The 20,194-nt window shown below is 38.5% G+C and overlaps 1 protein-coding gene across 1 annotated transcript in view; it reads right to left on the bottom strand.

The window, feature by feature from the left end:
- LOC109004223 (two pore calcium channel protein 1B-like) overlaps positions 1-20,194 on the bottom strand; it is a 61,132-nt gene that overhangs the window by 17,918 nt on the left and 23,020 nt on the right. Inside the window, exons 6-10 of the mRNA XM_018982709.2 lie at positions 17,174-17,234; positions 16,296-16,462; positions 13,386-13,491; positions 12,924-13,001; positions 4,605-4,666 (exon numbers count right to left, since the gene is read on the bottom strand). Of these exons, the coding sequence (XP_018838254.2) occupies positions 4,605-4,666; positions 12,924-13,001; positions 13,386-13,491; positions 16,296-16,462; positions 17,174-17,234 (474 nt within the window). The remainder of the gene's footprint in view (positions 1-4,604; positions 4,667-12,923; positions 13,002-13,385; positions 13,492-16,295; positions 16,463-17,173; positions 17,235-20,194) is intronic.

Genomic DNA, 20,194 nt, shown 5'->3' with positions numbered 1-20,194 from the left:
GTTACATCTAACAAATGACGATTTTTGTGTTCAACACACCACTCTATTGGGGTATGAAAACTTGAGGTTTGATGAAAAATTCCTTTATTTCCTAAGTAGCAAGGGCACTAGATGGATATACTTTGGCATTCACAAAACACAAAACTCAAATTTTGTGTCCAAATTGAGTTTAATTTATTCTCGAAAGATTTTCAATTTGAAAAGAAGTTCATATCGTGCCTTCGTAAAAAAAAATAAAAATAAAAATAAAAAAAAATAAAATAAAAATAAAAGACAACTATGTCATACAAGAATAATCATTCACAAATGTGAAAATAATGAAATTTGTTTGACTCAATATTGGCTGGTCCCCATACATCAAAGTGAATCAATTTAAAAGTACTTGAGGCACAATTATCATGCCGAGATACAAAAGACACATTACGGTGTTTGCCAAGTTGATATGCTTCACAATGAAAAGAAGATGAATTTCCAAGATTCCTAATCTGACATTTCAAAACAAAAAGGGAAGGATGGCCAAAGCGACAATGTCATTCAAAATCTGATGATGATGAGGAGGTGAGAGCTCAAGTGGGTGAAGGCTTGAAATCGAGATAATATAGGCTACTAGTGTCACACCCCGTTCCTAGGGTGAAACCTTTTAACCTGAAATCCACAAAATATAAAACTTAGATACAATAATCCTCCAAAATAAAATACCTCCAAAATCCTTCCAAAGAAAGTAAATTTGACACTACTACATATTCTCTAAAATGTCACAAATCCACTAATGCCACCTAGCACTTATCTCACATTTCTCTTATAATTCTATCACATACCATCTATTCCAACTGTTACAACTATCAAAGTCATTTAAAAAAAAAAATAGTGGAGATCAATGGGTGAGTCCACCGACTCAATAAGGAGCAAGCCTATACTAGTTTGTAAACATGAGCCAATTACAGAATGCAAAACAAAACAGTCTCAAAAATAGCAAAGCGGTATTTCAAAAACATTTATTTACAATAATATTATAGACAAAAGACCTTTGGCATAAGTATAACTGAAACGTGATCATAATAGAATAGAGGTCATGTTTACCCCCGTGGCAAGATTGTGCTATCCTCGAATGCTAATTCGGGCATAAACAAAAGTGAAATCTTCCCCTTTTAAACTCGGCACGCCAAGTTTGCAAACCAGAAAGACCCATGCAAAAAACCACATTAGGGTTCATTTGGCAACACAACTATTCTCAAGTTTTCAGATATTCTCAGATATTTCCTTCCCAAACATCACTCAAACACAAAACACTTTTCAATTTCAAATTTTCAACTTTTTCATCTAATCATTAAAATTTTCCCAAACTCCCAAACAAAACACAAAAAATAATACAACTTTTTCAATTTTTAAAACAAAAAGACTTGTAAAAAATTATATTCAAACATTTTTTTAACTTTAAAATATTTTTACTTAACTTTTTCTCTCATTTTCCAAAACCCAATAAAACATCATAACCCAAACTATTTTACTACTAACATAATAATGAAGGCCACAATTTTACACCCATGGTCAAGTCATAACAAAAGCAGAAACAAAATGTCATATCAGAGAATTTTCAGATGCAATACATCTCATAACAAAGTACTAGACAAATAAATATCATATAATCATATAAAGATTTGAGACATCATATTCGCTTTTTATGCAGTTGAGAACAGAGTACCAAAAATGCTCATGTCTACACCAATCAGGATAGAAATATTTCATTTTTTTGTTTAGATACAACGAATAGTGTAGAAAATGTCCGAGGTTGTTTTTCATAATAAAATATGCAAGTTTCTCACAAAATAAACCTCAATCAGGTTTTTGCAAAATCTAGTTTAGGAGCACCTTTTACCTAACTTTTGTTGTGTACTATCTAAGGCTTCAAAACCGAACAGTAGCAGTGTCACAACCAAGACCAAAAATCATCACTAGTATATTAATAACTCATAACATCATTAAACCAACATAAATAGCATAATTCTATAATTTGGACTACTGCTCAAAGAGAACCAACTCTTAAGCCCATAGACGACCCATTCAACATCTAGTCCGCTCAGCGCCTCAGGTTTATAGTTGCCTAAGTACAATGTGTCCCAAAAATACAACTCCACCAAATAGTCAACCAAACCTCCTTGAATTTTGTCTAAACTCCATACAAACCCACCATCACAATTCACATTCACACCCAGACATATTTGACTACCAATTCAAGGTCGCAAATCACTTCCTCCTATGTCCATGGTATCTCAAAACCGACCTCCACTCAAACCAACCCGATTAAACCAAATTTCACAAACACAATCTTAATCCACAAAATTTCTAAAACTATTTGGAGAACTTAACAACCCAAGTTAGCATAGATGGACTGTCATATACCCGATAGAGAGAGATATCAGAAAAATGCTTACCACGGTAGAGTGAGGTGGAGCGGTTGGACGTGGTGTGGCGGTTTCCACTAAACTCAACGGTTGGCCCAGCTGATGGCAGCAAGCGATGGAGCAACATTAGTGTGGCAGAGAGAAGAAAATAAAGGGGGTTAGAGAGAGAGAGAGAGAGAGAGAGAGAGAGATAGAGGCGGACAAAGACAAAGTAAACAAACGGAGACGTGGATGGAGACTTGCAGGAATTTGGGCAAAGAGGGAGTGTCAGGGTCTGGGGGGAAGAAGAAAAACAAGGGGTTAAGGGCTTAGGCCATCGAACACACCGTTTTGGGTTTCCTTTATCTTTTAAAAAGTCGTGCTGGCTAGCTTAGGATCTTGGGTCCGAGCTTCTAGCGGGCTGGGTTATTACATTCCTACCCCCTTATAAAAATTCATCCTTAAAATTTGCTCAACATGACTATCGGTAATCTCCAAGGATTTGTGGAATCAATAATCTCTATTCTACTTCCATAGGTTCTTCCTTTATGACCATAACTAGTTCCATAAATAGCAAATCACATCTAAAGTTCTAAGGTGCCCATGCAGTCCAATATCTCCAATTCCATAAAGACATATCCTACAATACCCGGATCCTAATTATTAATACCTTCACATTTTCGACTTCGTTATCCACGGTTGACCCATCGCTTATGTTTGGAATGATTCAAGAACCCAGAAATCCATACACTAAGTCAAGCCCATGAGGTGGATAGGTTGAGCAGATAGAAAGGAGTAGGTTTAAACCAAATCAAAGCGTCAAGCACTGAAATTTACTCATATACTTCCTATCAGTGAGAGAAAACTAATACAATAAATGAAGTCACATTTAGGCACCAAAGGTATGCTCCACCAAGTGACTAAGAAAGAAATTGATTCACAACGGAAGTAGGGAGGTCACAATGAAAGTAACTGGGTTCAAGTTGGTCCTTCCATTGAAAAATTTTTTGAAAAACAAATACAAGTCAAAGTCTAACAACTCATCAAGATAGTTACCATTGAGCATATGTAGGACTACTTGAATCAAGTTTTGTATCAACGAAATGGCTATGAACTCTTTGCCCTGTAAAAACACTTCAACAGATTTCGCCCAAAGCACATAGTTCTTTCCATTCAACTTTACCGAGATCATCAGCACATTAAAGCTTGATGTAAAAGACAACGACTCAAATTTAATAGACATGAGAGCTGAAAATACCACACAATCTAACCCAAAGGTAGCAAACCATTACACAATATCCAATATGGATGAAAATCGAAGAAACCAACTTGAGCCCGATCTGAAAAGTATAAATCCGAGTTGAAGTTATGTGAAAAACACATGAAACAGACCTAAATAACCAGGTTTCAGCCTATTCCGGTTGATTATTGGTAACTATCGACGAAAATAGCTGAATATCGGTAGTTATCAGCTCCAAACCAGTATGAACCAGCTAGTATAAGATCTAAACCGGTACATGTCGAGTATGTACTAGTACAAATCAGCCTTGTACCAAATCCGGCTTGGAAACCGGATTTGATAGGTCTTAAACAAGAATAAGTGGGTTACCTTATTCTCGTTGCCAAACAACGCTTGCTCCCTTAGCTTAAACGTCGCCAGCAACAAATGGCCTGACTGGCAGCCTTCCACAACGGGAAAGTCACCAGACGGCACAAAAGACAATGATGAGCTCAACTTCAGCAGTTGATACCGGACACAACGCCGGAAAAAACAGGAAACGACATTAAACCCATTGTAATGCGGGAAATATCAGTTCCGGCCTCACCCATGGTTGGCACCACCGCACCACCAACCTCTGCAGAAAGTGCCGACAACGACAACCAACCCCTACCAACTAACAACCAATGGCATTAGTGCAGTCAAACAACATCACTATCTGGAAGGCTACTCTTTTTCTATTTTTTTGTTAATATATACTCACAAAAGAAGCAAAAATCACAGGAAAATCAGGTATTAACAATCTAGTAAACTCTCTAATACCATGTTGCAAAGTTTAGATTTTGAGAGAACACAAAGAAGAGGAAAATTGATTTGTTCAAACTTGTGTCCATTTTTAACTGTTCCACTAGACATACTACAGCATACAATTGACTATTGTATCCTCTTGGGGTATACTTATTTAAATTATGTTAAGCAAGTTAAAGATTGTGTTCATTTAATACCTGTATTTGTTCAGTTCCTCAAACAGTTGAATGCATTGCTCTTTGTCAATAAATCCACGATTCTGTTATAAAAGTACAAAACAAGGGGCTCAAAAACAAATAAAATTTACTTTAGAAAATAATAAGCGTGACCATATATAAACACAAAAGTATCCAACCTATATCAACATATAAAAGATTAATCATGATGCCAGGGAGAGAATAACTACTCACTTACCAATAACAAGAAATGTTAGCAGAGAAAAAATGCTGAGAACATGAATGATAACACAAGGGCAATATTCTGACAAAAGCATGCTGCATAACTCATTCCATATATGCACATAAAAACCATGCCTATAAATTCAAAGCACCTTTATGTTGATTTAAATTGATGTGCCAATAGACTCAAATGGTAGCATCAATCAGGTTTTAAGAGTAATACAGGAAGTTAAATGGATAAAGGGTTTCGTTTTCAGAAACTTCCATCAATTTGGAGAACAAAGGAGTAATTGAAAATCAATTTGCATATATTTCACGTTTATTTTTTGGAGAGGAAAATTTAGGAAGGTCATGGTTGGTTCCACTGAAACATGTGCCCAATGTGGCGAGCCTGGCTAATCTGTTGGGTTGCAACATATCACATCTGCCTATGAAGTATCTTGGTATACCTCTGGGAGCCTCATTCAAGGCAAAGTCCATATAGGATGGCATGACTAAGAAGATCGAATGCAGATTGGCTAGTTGGAAGACGATGTTATGTCTAAAGGCAGCGGGATCAATTTAATCAAGAGTACATTATCCAACTTGCCACTTGTCCCTTTTTTTCCTTCCTGCTAGAATGGCAAAACACATGGACAAGCTACAATAGGACTTTCTATGGAGTGCGATAGGTGAAGAATTTAAATTTCATCTAGTAAATTGGACAAAGGTATTCTCACTGATTTCAGGGGAAGGATTGGGTATCCAAAATCTTCTTGTATTTAGTGAGGCTTTACTGGGGAAATAGTTGTGGCAATATCAACTTGAGAGGGAAGTTTTATGACAGGCTACAGTGGACTCCAATTATGGTGGTGCTTGGGCGTAGAGCTATGGAAAAACGTCAGAAGAGTAGGGTGGTCTTACTAGATATACCATATTTGAGATCGGCGAAAGCTCTAGGGTCAGATTTTGGCATGACACTTGTGTGGTGAGGGAACCCTCATGGAAATTTTCCTGAAATATTTAAGACCACAAGAATGTGGGAGGCTTCAGTTGCTGACTTATTGGCACTTCCCAATGGTCCCCTCAGTGGAAAGTCAGTTTCCCTAAAGAGGCGCAAGACTGGAAAGTCGACACTTTCACATTCTTTTTCAATCTATTGTACTCTATGAGAATAACAGTCGGTGGGGTAGACAAACCTCTATGGAGTCCTTCTAAGAAAGGAAAGTACACCGTTCCCTCATTCTATCAAGCCTTAACTACCCAGGATATGAACTCCTTCCCATGGAAGACTAAGGCACCTCTAGAAGCAGCTTTCTTTGTTTAGACAGCTTCTTTAGGGATGATTCTCACCACAGATAACCTAAGGAAATGTCATATTATCGTAGTGGGTTAGTTCTGTATGTCCAGAACAGGTGGAGAAATTGTAGACCAAGTACCACTTCATTGTCAGTTTGCTAGCACCCTGTGTTATGACTTTTCTGGCAAAGTCGTCGGTTTAGCATGGGTTATGCCTAGAAAAAAGGTAGTAGATCTCCTTGCTACCTGGAGAGGATTAAGTGGAAACAGTCAAATTGCAGTAGTGTGGAAGATGGTCACCATTTGTTTACTGTGGTGCATCTCAAGGGAAAGGAACAATTAAAACTTCAAAGACTGCGAACAGTCACTGGATGAACTTAAAACTTTCTTCTACAAAACATTGGTCCTTTGGGTGTGATAGCTATAGATTTTTTTTGTAGGTAATCAAGAAGTTTTATTCATTAAAAGTAGGCAAAACCCAAGTACACAGACACAGGAAGTATACATTAGAAGTACCTAACTAGAGTTTACAACTGAAAGTAGAAACTCATGGATATTTAGCCCATTACAAACAACGGCCCCTGCCCATAAGAACAATGATTTAAAAAGAAAATTTTAAACTCCTCCATTGTTCTCTCGCGATCTTCGAAGCTTCTATCATTTCTCTCTCGCCAAATACGCCAACAATTACATATAGGAACCATTCTCCAAATTGCTACCACTTGTGAATTACCACCAGTCAAAGAGGCATGACCCACAAAGAAAGCATCCCTCATGGTCCTAACCACCTCACAATGTAAAAGCAGATGATCTATTGATTCCCCATTCTTCTACATGCAACACTAGTCCAACAACATTACCCGACATTTTCTTAAATTATCTGTGGTGAGGATCTTGTCCAATTATGCTATCCAGAAGAAAAACGCTGCTTTTGAAAGAGCTTTCGTATGCCATATACTCTTCCATGGGAACATGGTCTTTCTGGGGCTCGTTAGAACTTGGTAAAATGATCTGACAGTGAATCTACCTTTCTTGGAGGGGCTCTAGTTCATATTATCTATGGTACCCTCGGTCATGCTTACGGAATACAGTGCCACATAGAACTCTGAGATAGTCTCCAACTCCCAATCTTGGGCTACCCTAACGAAATCTACATTTCATTGAGGGGAGCCACTAGAAAAGACCAAGAGATCAACCATCGTTGCATCCTTTGCTCATGCAAGCTCAAAAATGGCAGGGAAGGTGTCTTGGAGGCTTCATTGACCGCACCATTAGTCATACCAAAATCTAACACGAGAGTCACCGCCTACCACAATATGTTCATGTCTTCGAAAGATCTTCCAATGTCTCCTAATCCCCACGTATTTCCACAAACCCACCGTATATGGGCCGCGTACCTCATTCAAGCACCATCCTCCCCAAGCCTCCCTAAACTGTGAATCTATAACAGACTTCCATAGCCTCCGGGCTGATGTTGGTACCGCTATAAGTTCACAACCATTTACCCAACAGAGCTTGGTTGAACTTCATCAAGTTACAAATCCCCAATCCACCCCCAAAAATTGGAGTACAAATAGTTGACCAACTTACGAACTCTTCCCCCAATCCACTCCACAATAAGTCTCATTGTAGCTTCTCAATAAGGGTCGGCAACCTTTGCGGGAAGCAAAGGCAAGGATAGAAAATAGGTGGGTAAGTTAGAAAGAGTAATTTTAATCAAAGTAAGCCTACAACCTTTAGAAAAATACTACAACTTCCAAGAAGTCAATCTGCGCTCCACCTTTTCAACCCCAACACTCAAAATCCTCTCTAATTTAAAGAAGGAAGCACCCAGTGGTAAGCCAAGATATTTCAAGGGTATAAATGATAACTTATATCCCAAGAGAGAGACAAAATTCTCCGCTTCGGGGACAGTCCCCACGGGCACCAATTTAGACTTTGAGAGATTAATTGTCAAACCCGAGACAGCTTCACAACAAAGCAATAGAGCCCTTAAAGATTGCATATACCCGAGATTTACACCACAAAAGATGATAGTATTGCCAAAAAAGAGCAGGTGAGAAATATCAATGGAACCATAATCACCATTCCCTACTGAGAAAACCACTTTCCACAAGACCCACAATCATCTTACTGAGGGCTTCCATGACGAATAAAAAAATTAAAGGAGAGAGTGGGCCCCCTATTTCAAACCATGGGAGGAGTCCAAGAAACCCATCGGTGAACTATAGAGATGCAAAACTCTACCCAATTCTGCCATTTCACCCCAAAGCCACATCTTGCAAGTAAACAAAGTAAGAACTTTCAATTGACGTGATCATAGGCTTTCTCCATGTCTAATTTGCAAAGTAACCCAAATTCTCTAGATTTGAGCCGTCCATCCCAAACTTTATTTGCAAGTAAGACCAAATCTAGGATTTGTCCACCTTTGACATGCATTTTGAGGCTTCGAAATTAACTTTTTTATTCGCTAGCACTTTAGAAAGAATCTTGTAAACCCCATTCAAGAGGCTAATGTGGTGGTAGTCTCTCACATCCATGGACCCCAACTTTTTAGGAACGAATGCTAAAAAGGTATCTCAAATTTGGCATTAGTATGAAAATCTTAAAAAAAGTGCATAAGGTCACTCTTGATCACGTCCCAACAAGCTTGGAAAAAGCCCATGGTAAAACCATCTAGGCTTGTAGCCTTGTCACTAGTGCCATGTGATTCTTGATGACAAGTTGATACGAGGAAACTGCTCCATCTACCATCAACATGTCAATAGCATTGTTCCTCCTATGAGCCACTTGAGCCATAGTGCCCTTAAGTTTTGTCTCCAAGAGATCTCCTCCAATGTTACTCTTTCAAGTTTTGTGATTACCTAATTCTTGTGATTTCTCTCGGATTCAGAGAGAGTTATTGCCTCCTCATCGTCCTCCAAACCTTCGAGCTCCTCTAAGAGAGAGCGCCTTTGTTGAATCACTTTGCCAAAAACTTGTTCATTCCATGCTTTAGATCATGTTTCAGCACTTTTAATTTTCTTGTCATTATGAAGCTTGGAGAACCTTGGAAACAGCAAGAAGACCACCATTGTCTGACCCTGTCTACAAAACCATTAGATTTAAGCCACATTCTCAAATTTAAAGTACATTCTTTCCCCTTGGATGCCTCCACAATCTAAGATGATGGGGAAATGATCAGAGCATAACCTGGGTAATCTTCTTTGGGTTACATCCGAAAAATGTAACTCTCAATCTGAAGTTATCAAGAACCTATCAATTCTCAACCAAGATGGGAGTTCACGGTTGTTGGACCAAATAAACGTACCTCCAGTTAAAGGAATATTCATAAGCTCTTATTCTAAAATGAAGTCAAAAAACTCCCTCATGGTGGGAGTGATGTGGGACACACCCGGCTTTTCACTCGGGAAGCGAGTTACATTGAAATCACCCCCCTATGCATCTTGGTAACTCCCACCAACTAAGAAGTCCCGCCAATTCTTCCCACAATGGCATTCTCTCCAAATCAATATTAGGGTCGTAAACTCCAACGAATGCCCATTGGAAACCATCTTCTAAATCCTTAAAAGAGCAACCCACAGTGAAATTGCCCACACATTCCTCCACCCTTTCCACCACCCTTTTATTGAACATAATTAGAACACCATTGGATGCTCCTTTAAATGGCAAATATGACCACCCAACATTTTGCCCTCTCCATAAACTTCAAAGTAGTTTTCTTGTAATGTCTCCTATAGGCAAATAATATCACCCTTCCATTGATGAAGTGAGTTTCTAACTTGGAGTCGTTTGTTATGATTCATCCCCCTCACATTCCATGATATTATTTTTGGCTTCATATATCAACCATTTTTGCCCTCCCCTTGGGACACCCCCAGTTAGAGCTCTTCTCCCCACCATCATCATTCATTGCCTAAGTAAGCATCTTGAGTTCTCTTTCTCTTTTTTTTAGCCGAATTAAGGGATAGATTAGATTTGGATTGTGCATATCCGACCTCTATAGCTGTGAGTAATGCCATGAATTCATCTTCAAAACCCTCGCAAGTAATCCATACACAGTGCGTAATCTCCATAGCTTTTTGAATTACCCAATCCGAGACACGGGGATGAAAGGAGTTTAGAGGAATGCTGTAATACCCAAGCCCAGACCCAAACCCAGGCCAGGCCCACAAAGAGCCAGCCATGGAGGCCAACACAACATCGTTTCATTCTGTCTCTCTTCCCCTTTCAATTTTCTCTTCCCCGACGGTTTCTCTTCCCCGACGGTTTCAAAAGATTTTGATGGTTCAGTTGGGGATCAGGAATAGGAAGCCTGGGCAAGAATAGCTGAGGATAGGGAGTTGAGTACCCAAGGGTACTATTGCTATTAGAGGATTTTGATTTGGTAGACTGGATTTCCTTATGTTTATTTGGTTTGTTGAGACTTGTGTAATTGCTAGTTCATTATGTCAAGGTTATTGGGAGATTGTGAAATCGTTGATTTATTTTATTGGATTATTTCATTGATGACCTTGTAGAGAAATTTATGCAATTGGTTGAAATAGATGAATTTATGTTTTGTTTTGGAGACTTTGGAAATTATATTTGTATTGGGAGACATGATTTTAGAGGATAGGAGCTAACTCCTTGGACCTCTGGGACCGGGGCGTTTCAAATAGGTTCTTCCACCTCCACAGATGACCGGCCCTCCTTGCATCCTCCCTCCCTTCAACCACCATCTTGGCAACTGTTATATCTCCTCTCCTTGTTAGACTCATAAAATCAATGCTCCTTCCATTTCAACCCCCCCCCCCCCATGCAAGGTTTCACACACTGATGTCGCACTCTCCAAACAGTGTTTCTCAGCTACAAAATCATTTTTCGGTATTAGAATAGTCAACTACACGGCACGAAGGTCAACCATCGGCACAGAAGTCTCCAGCCAACATTTTTGTGGCAACCCCAAGTGCTCCTGACCTCCCGGTGATGCTGCCACCCTCTCATCTACAGAATGAAGCATAGTCTCAGTGTTCGGGCATCATGGACATCACCCTCGTAACAGTGATGATGGGAGGCAACCTAGAGAATACCAGCGCACCAGTCTGTGTCACCCCACAATATAGTGGCCCTCCCGATGTTTCACAGTTCAGCGTTGGCAACCTCATCTACACAGCCTTCTTAGTAGGTACCAGCACAGGTGTTGTCGGAAACAAACCCAAATGGTGCCAGCACAAAAATCTGTGGCACCCCTGGCCGGTGTACCGCAACATGCCTAGAGGTGGAAGGTGTTTCATAGCTCAGAGTTGGCAACCTCGTCTACACATCCTTCTCAGTCGGTACCGACACTAGGTTTTCGGCGCCAGTTTTGCCGTAAACAACACCAGATGGTGCCGGCCCAGAGGACTATGGCACCTCTGGCCAGTGTACCGTGACAAGCCTAGAAGTAGAACCCTTTTCAAAAGAGGAATAATGTTGGGCCTAAGTGGATGTAGGCCCAATCCATTTTAGGTGCCATTTCATTCTGGGTGAGCGAGTTGGGCTTGTCCGGCCCAAGCCAATCTTGGCTTTTCCTTTGTCAGGCCAGAAGGGATTCGGCCCATTTCCAACCTTGGTTTTCCCTTTATTAGAATAACATTGGCCTTGGCCCAGGCCATGGCTCAAGCCCATGTCCACTTTATATGAAAGAGTTTCTACCACCTTCTTCAATAATCCAAGTTCCTCTTTCGCACCAGCAAGTTCCTCTTTCAGCCCAAACAGGACCCCCTACTTTTCAATTTCAACTGAGCAAACATAGGACAAACCTCCACCCCCTATTTCTGGTACATCACGTCAACCATACCTCTCTCCAGTGGTACTCCCTTGCTACACCTCCTTTTTTGTCCTGTTCTCTATTTTGTAATGCCAAGGAGTGGCCCATACCACCGAGCACTGCCACCCTTTTCCGTGCGCCACCCATCGCTGCCTCACATACAATTTGATCAACCTCCCCATCTCCTTCCTATGGTCTATCGCTCTATCCAAACGTTGAGCCAACATTGGAGCCCTATTTTCTAGAATATGCATGGACAAAGCATGCTTCATCTCCATAGAAAGGCTTTCCAACCCCTTCCTTTCATTCGTTCCGAGATCACTAGAAGTCCTTGATGCCCACTGCCACCATAGTCTGTTACTTCCAAGTAATGTCCTAAAGCATTAGAAGCGAACAATGTCGTAGTCCCATTGCGATACGTCTTGTAAAAATCTTTCCTTCCCTCCAATAGTGAGCACTCTTCCACTGTATTCGCCAGCCAACAAGCACTGGCATGGCTGAGCACCATCTCCTTGATAAGCTTCCTACTACTCTTGGTGATACGAAAGTAGCTTCCCCCCTCTAGCGATAAAACAACACCTTTGTTTCTATTAGTAGGTGTTTCAGAAAACCCATCCTCGCCAAGTAATGGCTGAATATCAGAAAATGGCTAAAAGAAAACTGGTTCCAACAAAGATCACTAGAACAATTCTCCCATCATAAAAGTGTACAAAGAAAAGAATACTAGTGTACAAAGAGAAAAATCCATAGGATAGCTATAGATTTAATGGACTAAATCTCCACGATTTCCTTGTATTGGATTATAGATTTATGGATTAATCTCCATGATTCCTTGTATTGGTTTCTAATTCCAACTAGGTGTTTTTAATGTATACAAACTATATACTTGGGCCATTTCTACCATTCATAATAATATTATCCACTAGCAAATGAAATGCAGCTATAATGGAAACATTTATTCTCCATGACGAGTAGATCAAGAAAACTGCAAAACTTGTCACAAAAGCATGCCAAGAGTAGATTTAGGGGTCAGTGAACGCCGCACTTACATATTTATCTATGAGATTAAAAGCTTTATCCAAGATACGTCTCCTATTACCATCCATCTCAGAAACTTGTTTCGCAAGCTACAAAAAATAGATGTAAACATGTCCATTTATGTTATGGAGAACACAAGTAGCAGTAAACCTAGTTTTATATGAAACATTTAGGCCTCGTTTGGTTACACAAACCATCTCATCTAATTATTACAACTTTTCCAAATTCCCACACAAAATACAATAGGTAATTCAACTTTTTCAAATCTCAAAACAAAAATAATATTAAAAAATTATATTCTAACAACATTTTATTCAACTTTCATCTCATCTCATCTCATCTCATCTGTCTAATCAAATGAGGCCTTAGAAAGCAACATACTAGTAGCTGACATTAATAGATGAACAAACACAATAGTTATATCTCAAAGTTCCTGCTTATAAGAGCAGTTTAAACGATGAATCAAACCATACCTGACCTTTGAAGCTGTCATATACAACGGCAAGAATCAAGTTGGTGACAAAGTAAACCCCCAATAGCACATAGAGAACAAAAAACAGACAATACCAACGCGAATCCCTTACAAGAAAATATAAATTTGTTGAAATATTAGATCCTGGTTAATATGTCATCAATAGAAATTTCAAGACTCCAAAAAAAGAACGTCAACGAAGATGTGATATGGTTCTAATGAAAATCCCTGAGGAAATTACAGAAATGTGAGAAAAGAACAACTCTACTTAATGAATAACTGAATAGTAATTGCATACCCTGAGGTTACCATGATAACTACCACTCCTTCTGACCTGTCTCATCTTAGGTATTTATAACTCATTCTACTCCTGGCCATATTTAATGAGTTATATCACTAGGATGTAACTTTTCCAGGGCATTCATTACTAGCGTCTTTAGAACCATATTTGCCTGATAACTTTAATGGACTAGGGACAAATGGAAAAAAGTTATTAAAACAATTAAGGTACAAGTCAAGCATATGAAATATCCCCTTCGAAAATAACAATCCTAAAATAAAAATCCTAAAATTCCAAAAAAGTATAAAAAGGATAATACACAAATAGACAACAAATTAAACAATGATCTCAGATACAAAAAAAAAAAAATCTATTATTAAAAAACAAAATTAGGCATAGCCCAAATACACAAGAAGTGTACAAGAAAAAGACACCTAATTACAGGCTAACCCTGAAAAACAGTACAAAATTCATTAAGACTATTCCCGTCCAATACAATAACTGAAGCCCAAAATAGCAAAGTATGAATAAAGAAAGCTCTAATCCCTTCTACCAATCGTTCTCTATTCTCAAAACAGTGCCCATTCCTGTTATTCCAAATACACCACATAAGACAGAGGTACCATCTTCCAAACGGTTGCTATTTGACGATTTCCTAGAATCCCTCTCCAACACGCCAAAAGGTTCACCACCCTCTTGGGCATCACCCAAGCAATTCCCCCACCTTAGCAAAGACCTCTCATCCCACAAAGCCTTCGACACATCACAATGAAGAAGAAGATGATCCACCGATTCACCACATCTTTTGCACATAAAGCACCAATCCATTGCAACGATACCACGCTTTCTCAACTTATCAATGATAAGAGTTTTCCCACGAGAAGCCAACCACCCGAAGAAAGCCACCTTAAGAGGCACCTTGCATCTCCAAATATTTTTCCAAGGGAAATTTTAAGCTTATATCCGGATTATATTTTTTTACAATACCTTTTCATTGAAGGAAAAAATGCCCGTGGTATTCTAAAATCTAATCTTTGCCAACTTAACGAGCTTATCTCACATGTTGATATCACATCATTTAATGCTCGAACATTAGTCACATGAATAACACAAGTCAAAACATAAGCAATCATGAAGTACATGGGCTGTCTGAGTTTCTTACCAAAGAAAACTCTAAATGTTTACTCGAGCATAAATAAGTTAATAACTACCTCAAAAGTTCTTAAACTAAAGTCTTATCAAAGATAGAGAGAATACACGATGCAAGCTGCCAGAAGCTCGGGATAGCAAGTCCGAAGAACAAAAAAATTTAGAAAGTTGGTTTACAATTGATACAACACCTCTGTAGGGTTTTCTAATCTTGTAGTTGTATCTTTTATCTTATGTTTCCTTTGGGGTCATAAGTAGCTGGTTATATAGTTGCTGGAATGCTCTGTAGCAGTGGACATGATTCTTAGGGGTTGTTTGGATGTTGAGATGGTTTCATCTCATCCCATCCCATCCCATCCCATCCCATCCCATCTCAACATCCAAACAACACTCAAACATACACTTTTCAATTTTAAATCTTCAACTTTTTCATCTAATAATTACCTAATCATTACAACTTTCTCAAACTTCCAAACAAAGCATAAAAAAATTTTAATTTTTCAAATCCCAAAACAAAAACAATATTAAAAAATTATATTCTAACAATATTTTAACTTGATAATATTTTTATTCAAATTTTTCTCTCTCCTTTCCCAAAACCACATAAAACATCATAACTCAAACCATTTCACTACTATTCACAAACTTCTCATCTCATCTCATTCCCCAAGCATCCCCTTATTCTGTGTCACTATGTCATTCCTTTGTTTGAGATGCGTCTAACTTAGTTTACTATTTTCATAATCTTTCTTATTTAGGAATGATGTCCTTTTAGAAATTAATGATGCAGCAGCTATTGAAGCTTCTTTTGAGGGCATGATTTAGTTCCTAGGAGTAATGACCTCAGATAAATTTGTCCATCCTCTTGTCTCTGTTAGTGGTAATATATCTGCAAGTTTGATATACATTGTTGGCCTACTCCCTAATAAGCTTTGGAAACTGGTAGTTCTTAAAAGGGTATCAGAGCCTTCAAGAGATCCATGGTTCACTCGTAGCCTCCATTGGTTAGTTTCTTCTGCTTGTTCTGCACTGTTAGTCAGTTAGGCATGCAATTTGCTCAGTATTATAGGGTGGACCAATCCTAAGGAAAATCTTCAGGTTATTAAATCTTTAAACATTACTGGCCTACTCTCTAATAGCTTAAGATTTTGGCACTGATGTTACTAAAGCTTCCCTTCCACAGAGCTCTGAATTGCTGCCTGCAGCAGGCCAGGCCTGAATTATTTAAACCCATCCAAATTAATGGTTCGTATTTTAAAGCCAACCATTTCTCAACCTGTTTTGTATTAAATCACAACCAATAAATCCTAATAGACCAACTAGTTATACAATCACGAACAGAAACTGTCACATGGCAGACACATGTACAATTTGAACCTGAAAACAAGATTGTTTACCCATAGCGAGCTGGAAGTTGAACACTGCTGGAAAGAGAATAACTATTTTTAAAACATCTTAATGAATTTTGAAGCTCCCGCTTACTTGTATGCAGGAATCCAGACATCTGGATTGTTGGATGTGGTGAACAGAACAAACATCTGATAGAGAGTGGTACCGTATGAAGTAAATTCGGCTTTTCCCTGTTGGGTATCTTCAAAAATAACATAGGCTAACCAAGTGGAAAACAGAAGAAACAACAGCCCTAAAGCCTGCAATTAAACAAAATCAGTAAGATATTTGTATGAAAAGTAAAAGAATTACACAGTATTTTAAAAAACAAGACAATGGATTAAAATGAAAAAGATACAAATGAAAGTGCACCATTCCTAATTTCCTAGAGTTACATACTGAAAAAGAGACATTTTTCGTTTTAATATGCAATAAAGTTTATTGCAAAGAGACCCTCAAATAGAGTAAGTATAAAAAAGAGTGCCCTAATGAATCTTTTTTTTTATTGCCACCGGGGTGCCCAAGAACAGCATCCCGACCAATCTCGGGGGTGCACAGACCCTCGGCAAAGAGTTTCCCACGAGTGCACCACAGATAATTCAAGGGAAAAATCCCCTAGTCCTATGGCCCCTACAGATTGTTTGCACCCAAAAGGATTCAAACCAAGACCTTCGAGGGAGCATACCACCAAGACCAAATCATTTACCACTTGAGCCAACCCCTAGGGGTTTGCCCTAATGAATCTTACACTAATGAAGACACCACCAAGAAGAAGGAGAACTCTGGCAAACAGCAATAGACCACTCGTGCAGTAAGTCACACAACTAAAAATATTTTCTCAACTGTACACAACTTAAAAAAAAGTGTGCGACAATTCTTTCTCTATAAAGAGTGATACCATTATCATTTAGAAACTAAAAAGATTTGCAAGCTGGGCGGATATAGGTACACTTATAAGATAGTGAACATACCAAGACATTCAAGAACGTGCCAAGCATTCCAGCCAGGATGAGGATGGTTGCTCGTAGTTCCCTGATACCAAGATAGAATGAGAAAACATCAAGCTAATGTACTATAAATTGTTTAGCAATAAAAAACTGTGTAAGCCAAGCATGTACGTCATCATTTATAGGTACCTACAGCAATTAAGCAAGTTCTAGTTCCAAAATGTTTTTGCACCATCCATTTAATCATTGTCTAAGCCCTCAGACCATTGAGACTTGATTTATAGCCTCTGATAACATATCACTGGCCCAATTCTTTTAATCAGGTAGTCGTTAGGAAATGAGAAGTTTTTTTGTCCAAACACTGTTAACACTCTGTGCATAACTCAACCTGAATTGCCCTTGTACCCAATAAAAAATTCCAATTTATTTCCAAAGTTTTAGTCTGGGTTCTGATAATGATACAGGAAAAATCCCAATTTTCCACCCTAGCAAGACACTTCTTTTTCCAATAGCTAAAATGAATTCTTTATGTACTGCTTTCTTTGACAGGAAACTCAGATTGCCCATTTAGCAGTTTGGAGTGATGAATTCATTCCTTTATGGAGATCTAAAGTGTATAGGAACTTCCTTTTGGCCCTCAATTATCATCAGCCAATGGTAAAGTACATAAACTAAAGAAAGCCCTATATGGGCCTAAAACAATCTCCTAGGGCATAGTAGTGCACATTTGAACAAGTAATCTGATAGTTGTACCAGCCTTCATGTTTGACCTAACAGTCTTATAACACCTTACATGCATGGATGCTTTATCCAACAGACCTTAAGCATTTCTTTTTTAAACCCCTCTATCATAGGATGATTGCTCATTATGCTTTCTAGTTATCAGAACTACTTTACTCTTTTTTCAATTTCTTAGGTATTTCTCATATATACCCTCTGGTACTTAGGTAGCATCAATTTTTTTATCATTAATAAAGTTTATCTTACCTTCAAAAAATTACTTGAAGACCATGATAAAAAAAAAATAAAAAAATAAAAAAAAAGAGGTTGCCCTAAGAAATTACAAACAAATTTTTAAAGAGCACAAATATGGAGGAAAGAATCACAATGAGTACTGCCTACAATCCGCATCCAATCATGCAAGGATTTTATAAAAGTGGATGTAGTGAGTTTCCATTAACCCTTCGTACATCAGATGTTTTTCTCCTATAAAAGTGTCCTCACAATACAAAGTGGAGTGCCCTTTAAAACCACATTACTAACGTTGCAATATTTCCAACTTGCATACATCACCACAAAACAGGACATCAACCATTCCACCTCAAATAAAGACAAAATAATGAGCACAACTAACATGCCACAATAATAATCAAACTGGACACCTCGGGGTTGACACAAAATGGTGGTAAGGAATCTTGGTCTTTGCAGTATGCACTCTCTAGGTCTATGGTTCGAACCCTTGGGTGCAAACGATTTCTAGAGGCCATCAAATTGAGGGCATTTCTCCTTAAATTACCCGAGGTGCACTTGCAGAAAAATCTTTGTTGAAGGCTTGTGCACCGACAAGATCAGTCTGAACTTTGATCCGTACACCCAGTGCCAATAAAAAAATAATCAAACAAACCACAAAGAAGGCTAGGTTAGCACACCTACGCCAATTTGTTTAGAAATCATCTCACACAGTAATTCTAACTGAAAAGGATAAATGGTTACCATATAGTGCCTATCAAACTCTTTATAATAATAACTCTTAACTCTTTGAAACAAGATTTTTATTAGTTATGAAAAGCTTCTTCTAGATTAAGTGTGCACTTTTGAAACTATGCTGAGGAAAAGGCATTAGATGTTGAAGAAAAAACTAGTAATGAAGAGAGGTGTAGAGACTTGCCTTTTGGAAGATATTTGATGGAGACAAAGATAAGGGATTTGTGGTTAAAGGATGCTGAAAGGTATACCAAGTTTTTCGACAAGGTGGCTAATTCTTACCTGCATAGCAACTCTTTTGACTCCTTGAACGTGAATGGCATATAAGTATCCCACCATCAAGAGATTAGCGAGAACATTATGTAGTTCTACAAGAGGTTGTATATAGAAAAGTTCAGATGGAGACCTAAGATGGATGTTTGGCTTTTGAGCCTCTGTGAGTGGAAATGCCATTTGAGGAAAATGGCATTTATGAGGTAGTTAAGAAATGAATGGAGACAAGGCCCCAGAACCAAATGGATATCCTATGGCAGTTTTCAAAACTTGTTGGGAGGTGGTAACACATGAAGGCTCTCCTCAATCGTTGGGGCCGAGGACAAATCGGTGAGAAACAATTTACAGATATCAGCTCTCCTCAATCTAAAGTGGAGTTTATCCATGTAGCAAAAGATTGGGAGGTGGGTTGTCTTACCCATTTTATGCTCCCTTGAATTCTTTTAAAATGGAAACAAGGTGGCAAAGATATGCTGCCACCTTGTTTCCATTTAAAAGAATTCGAGTGAGCATAAAATGGGTGCACTAGCAAAGATCCGCATGGAAGACCATTTGGAATAATGCTCCTTTGAAAGCACCTTTCTTTTTGTAGATGGCTGCATTAGCAAATATCCTTCTATTGAATAACCTATGGAAAAGACACATTATGGTGATAGATTTGTTGTATGTGCAAGCAAAATGGAGAATCCGTTGATCTTCTTTTACTCCATTGTGAAGTGGCTAGCTCATTATGTCAAGTTGTTCTCAGTCTTTTTGGTCTAATTGGGTGATGCCTAGATGAGTGGTTGATCTGCAAGAATCCTAGAAAGGATGGATTGATAATCATCACAATGTTTCCTCGTGGAAAACGATCTCAATTTGTTTGATGTGGGACTAAGGGGAAAGTAATGGCCGAAGTTTCATGGATAGAACAAGTGCCATGGAAGGCCACAAGGCTTTCTTTTTCAGTTCTCTTTATCATTGGATGGCAGCCCACTTGTGTCTTTCTAGCTTTAGCTTCCAGGATTTTGTTTCTCTCTTTTCTCTCATTTGGTATATCTGATGTATGTCAACAGAGATAATTTAGGA

This window comes from Juglans regia, chromosome 10 (assembly GCF_001411555.2).
Source record: "Juglans regia cultivar Chandler chromosome 10, Walnut 2.0, whole genome shotgun sequence".
Taxonomy (NCBI): Eukaryota; Viridiplantae; Streptophyta; class Magnoliopsida; order Fagales; family Juglandaceae; genus Juglans; species Juglans regia.
The sequence above is the reverse complement of the archived record's forward strand: the minus strand, read 5'-3'. Positions and strand labels throughout refer to the sequence as shown.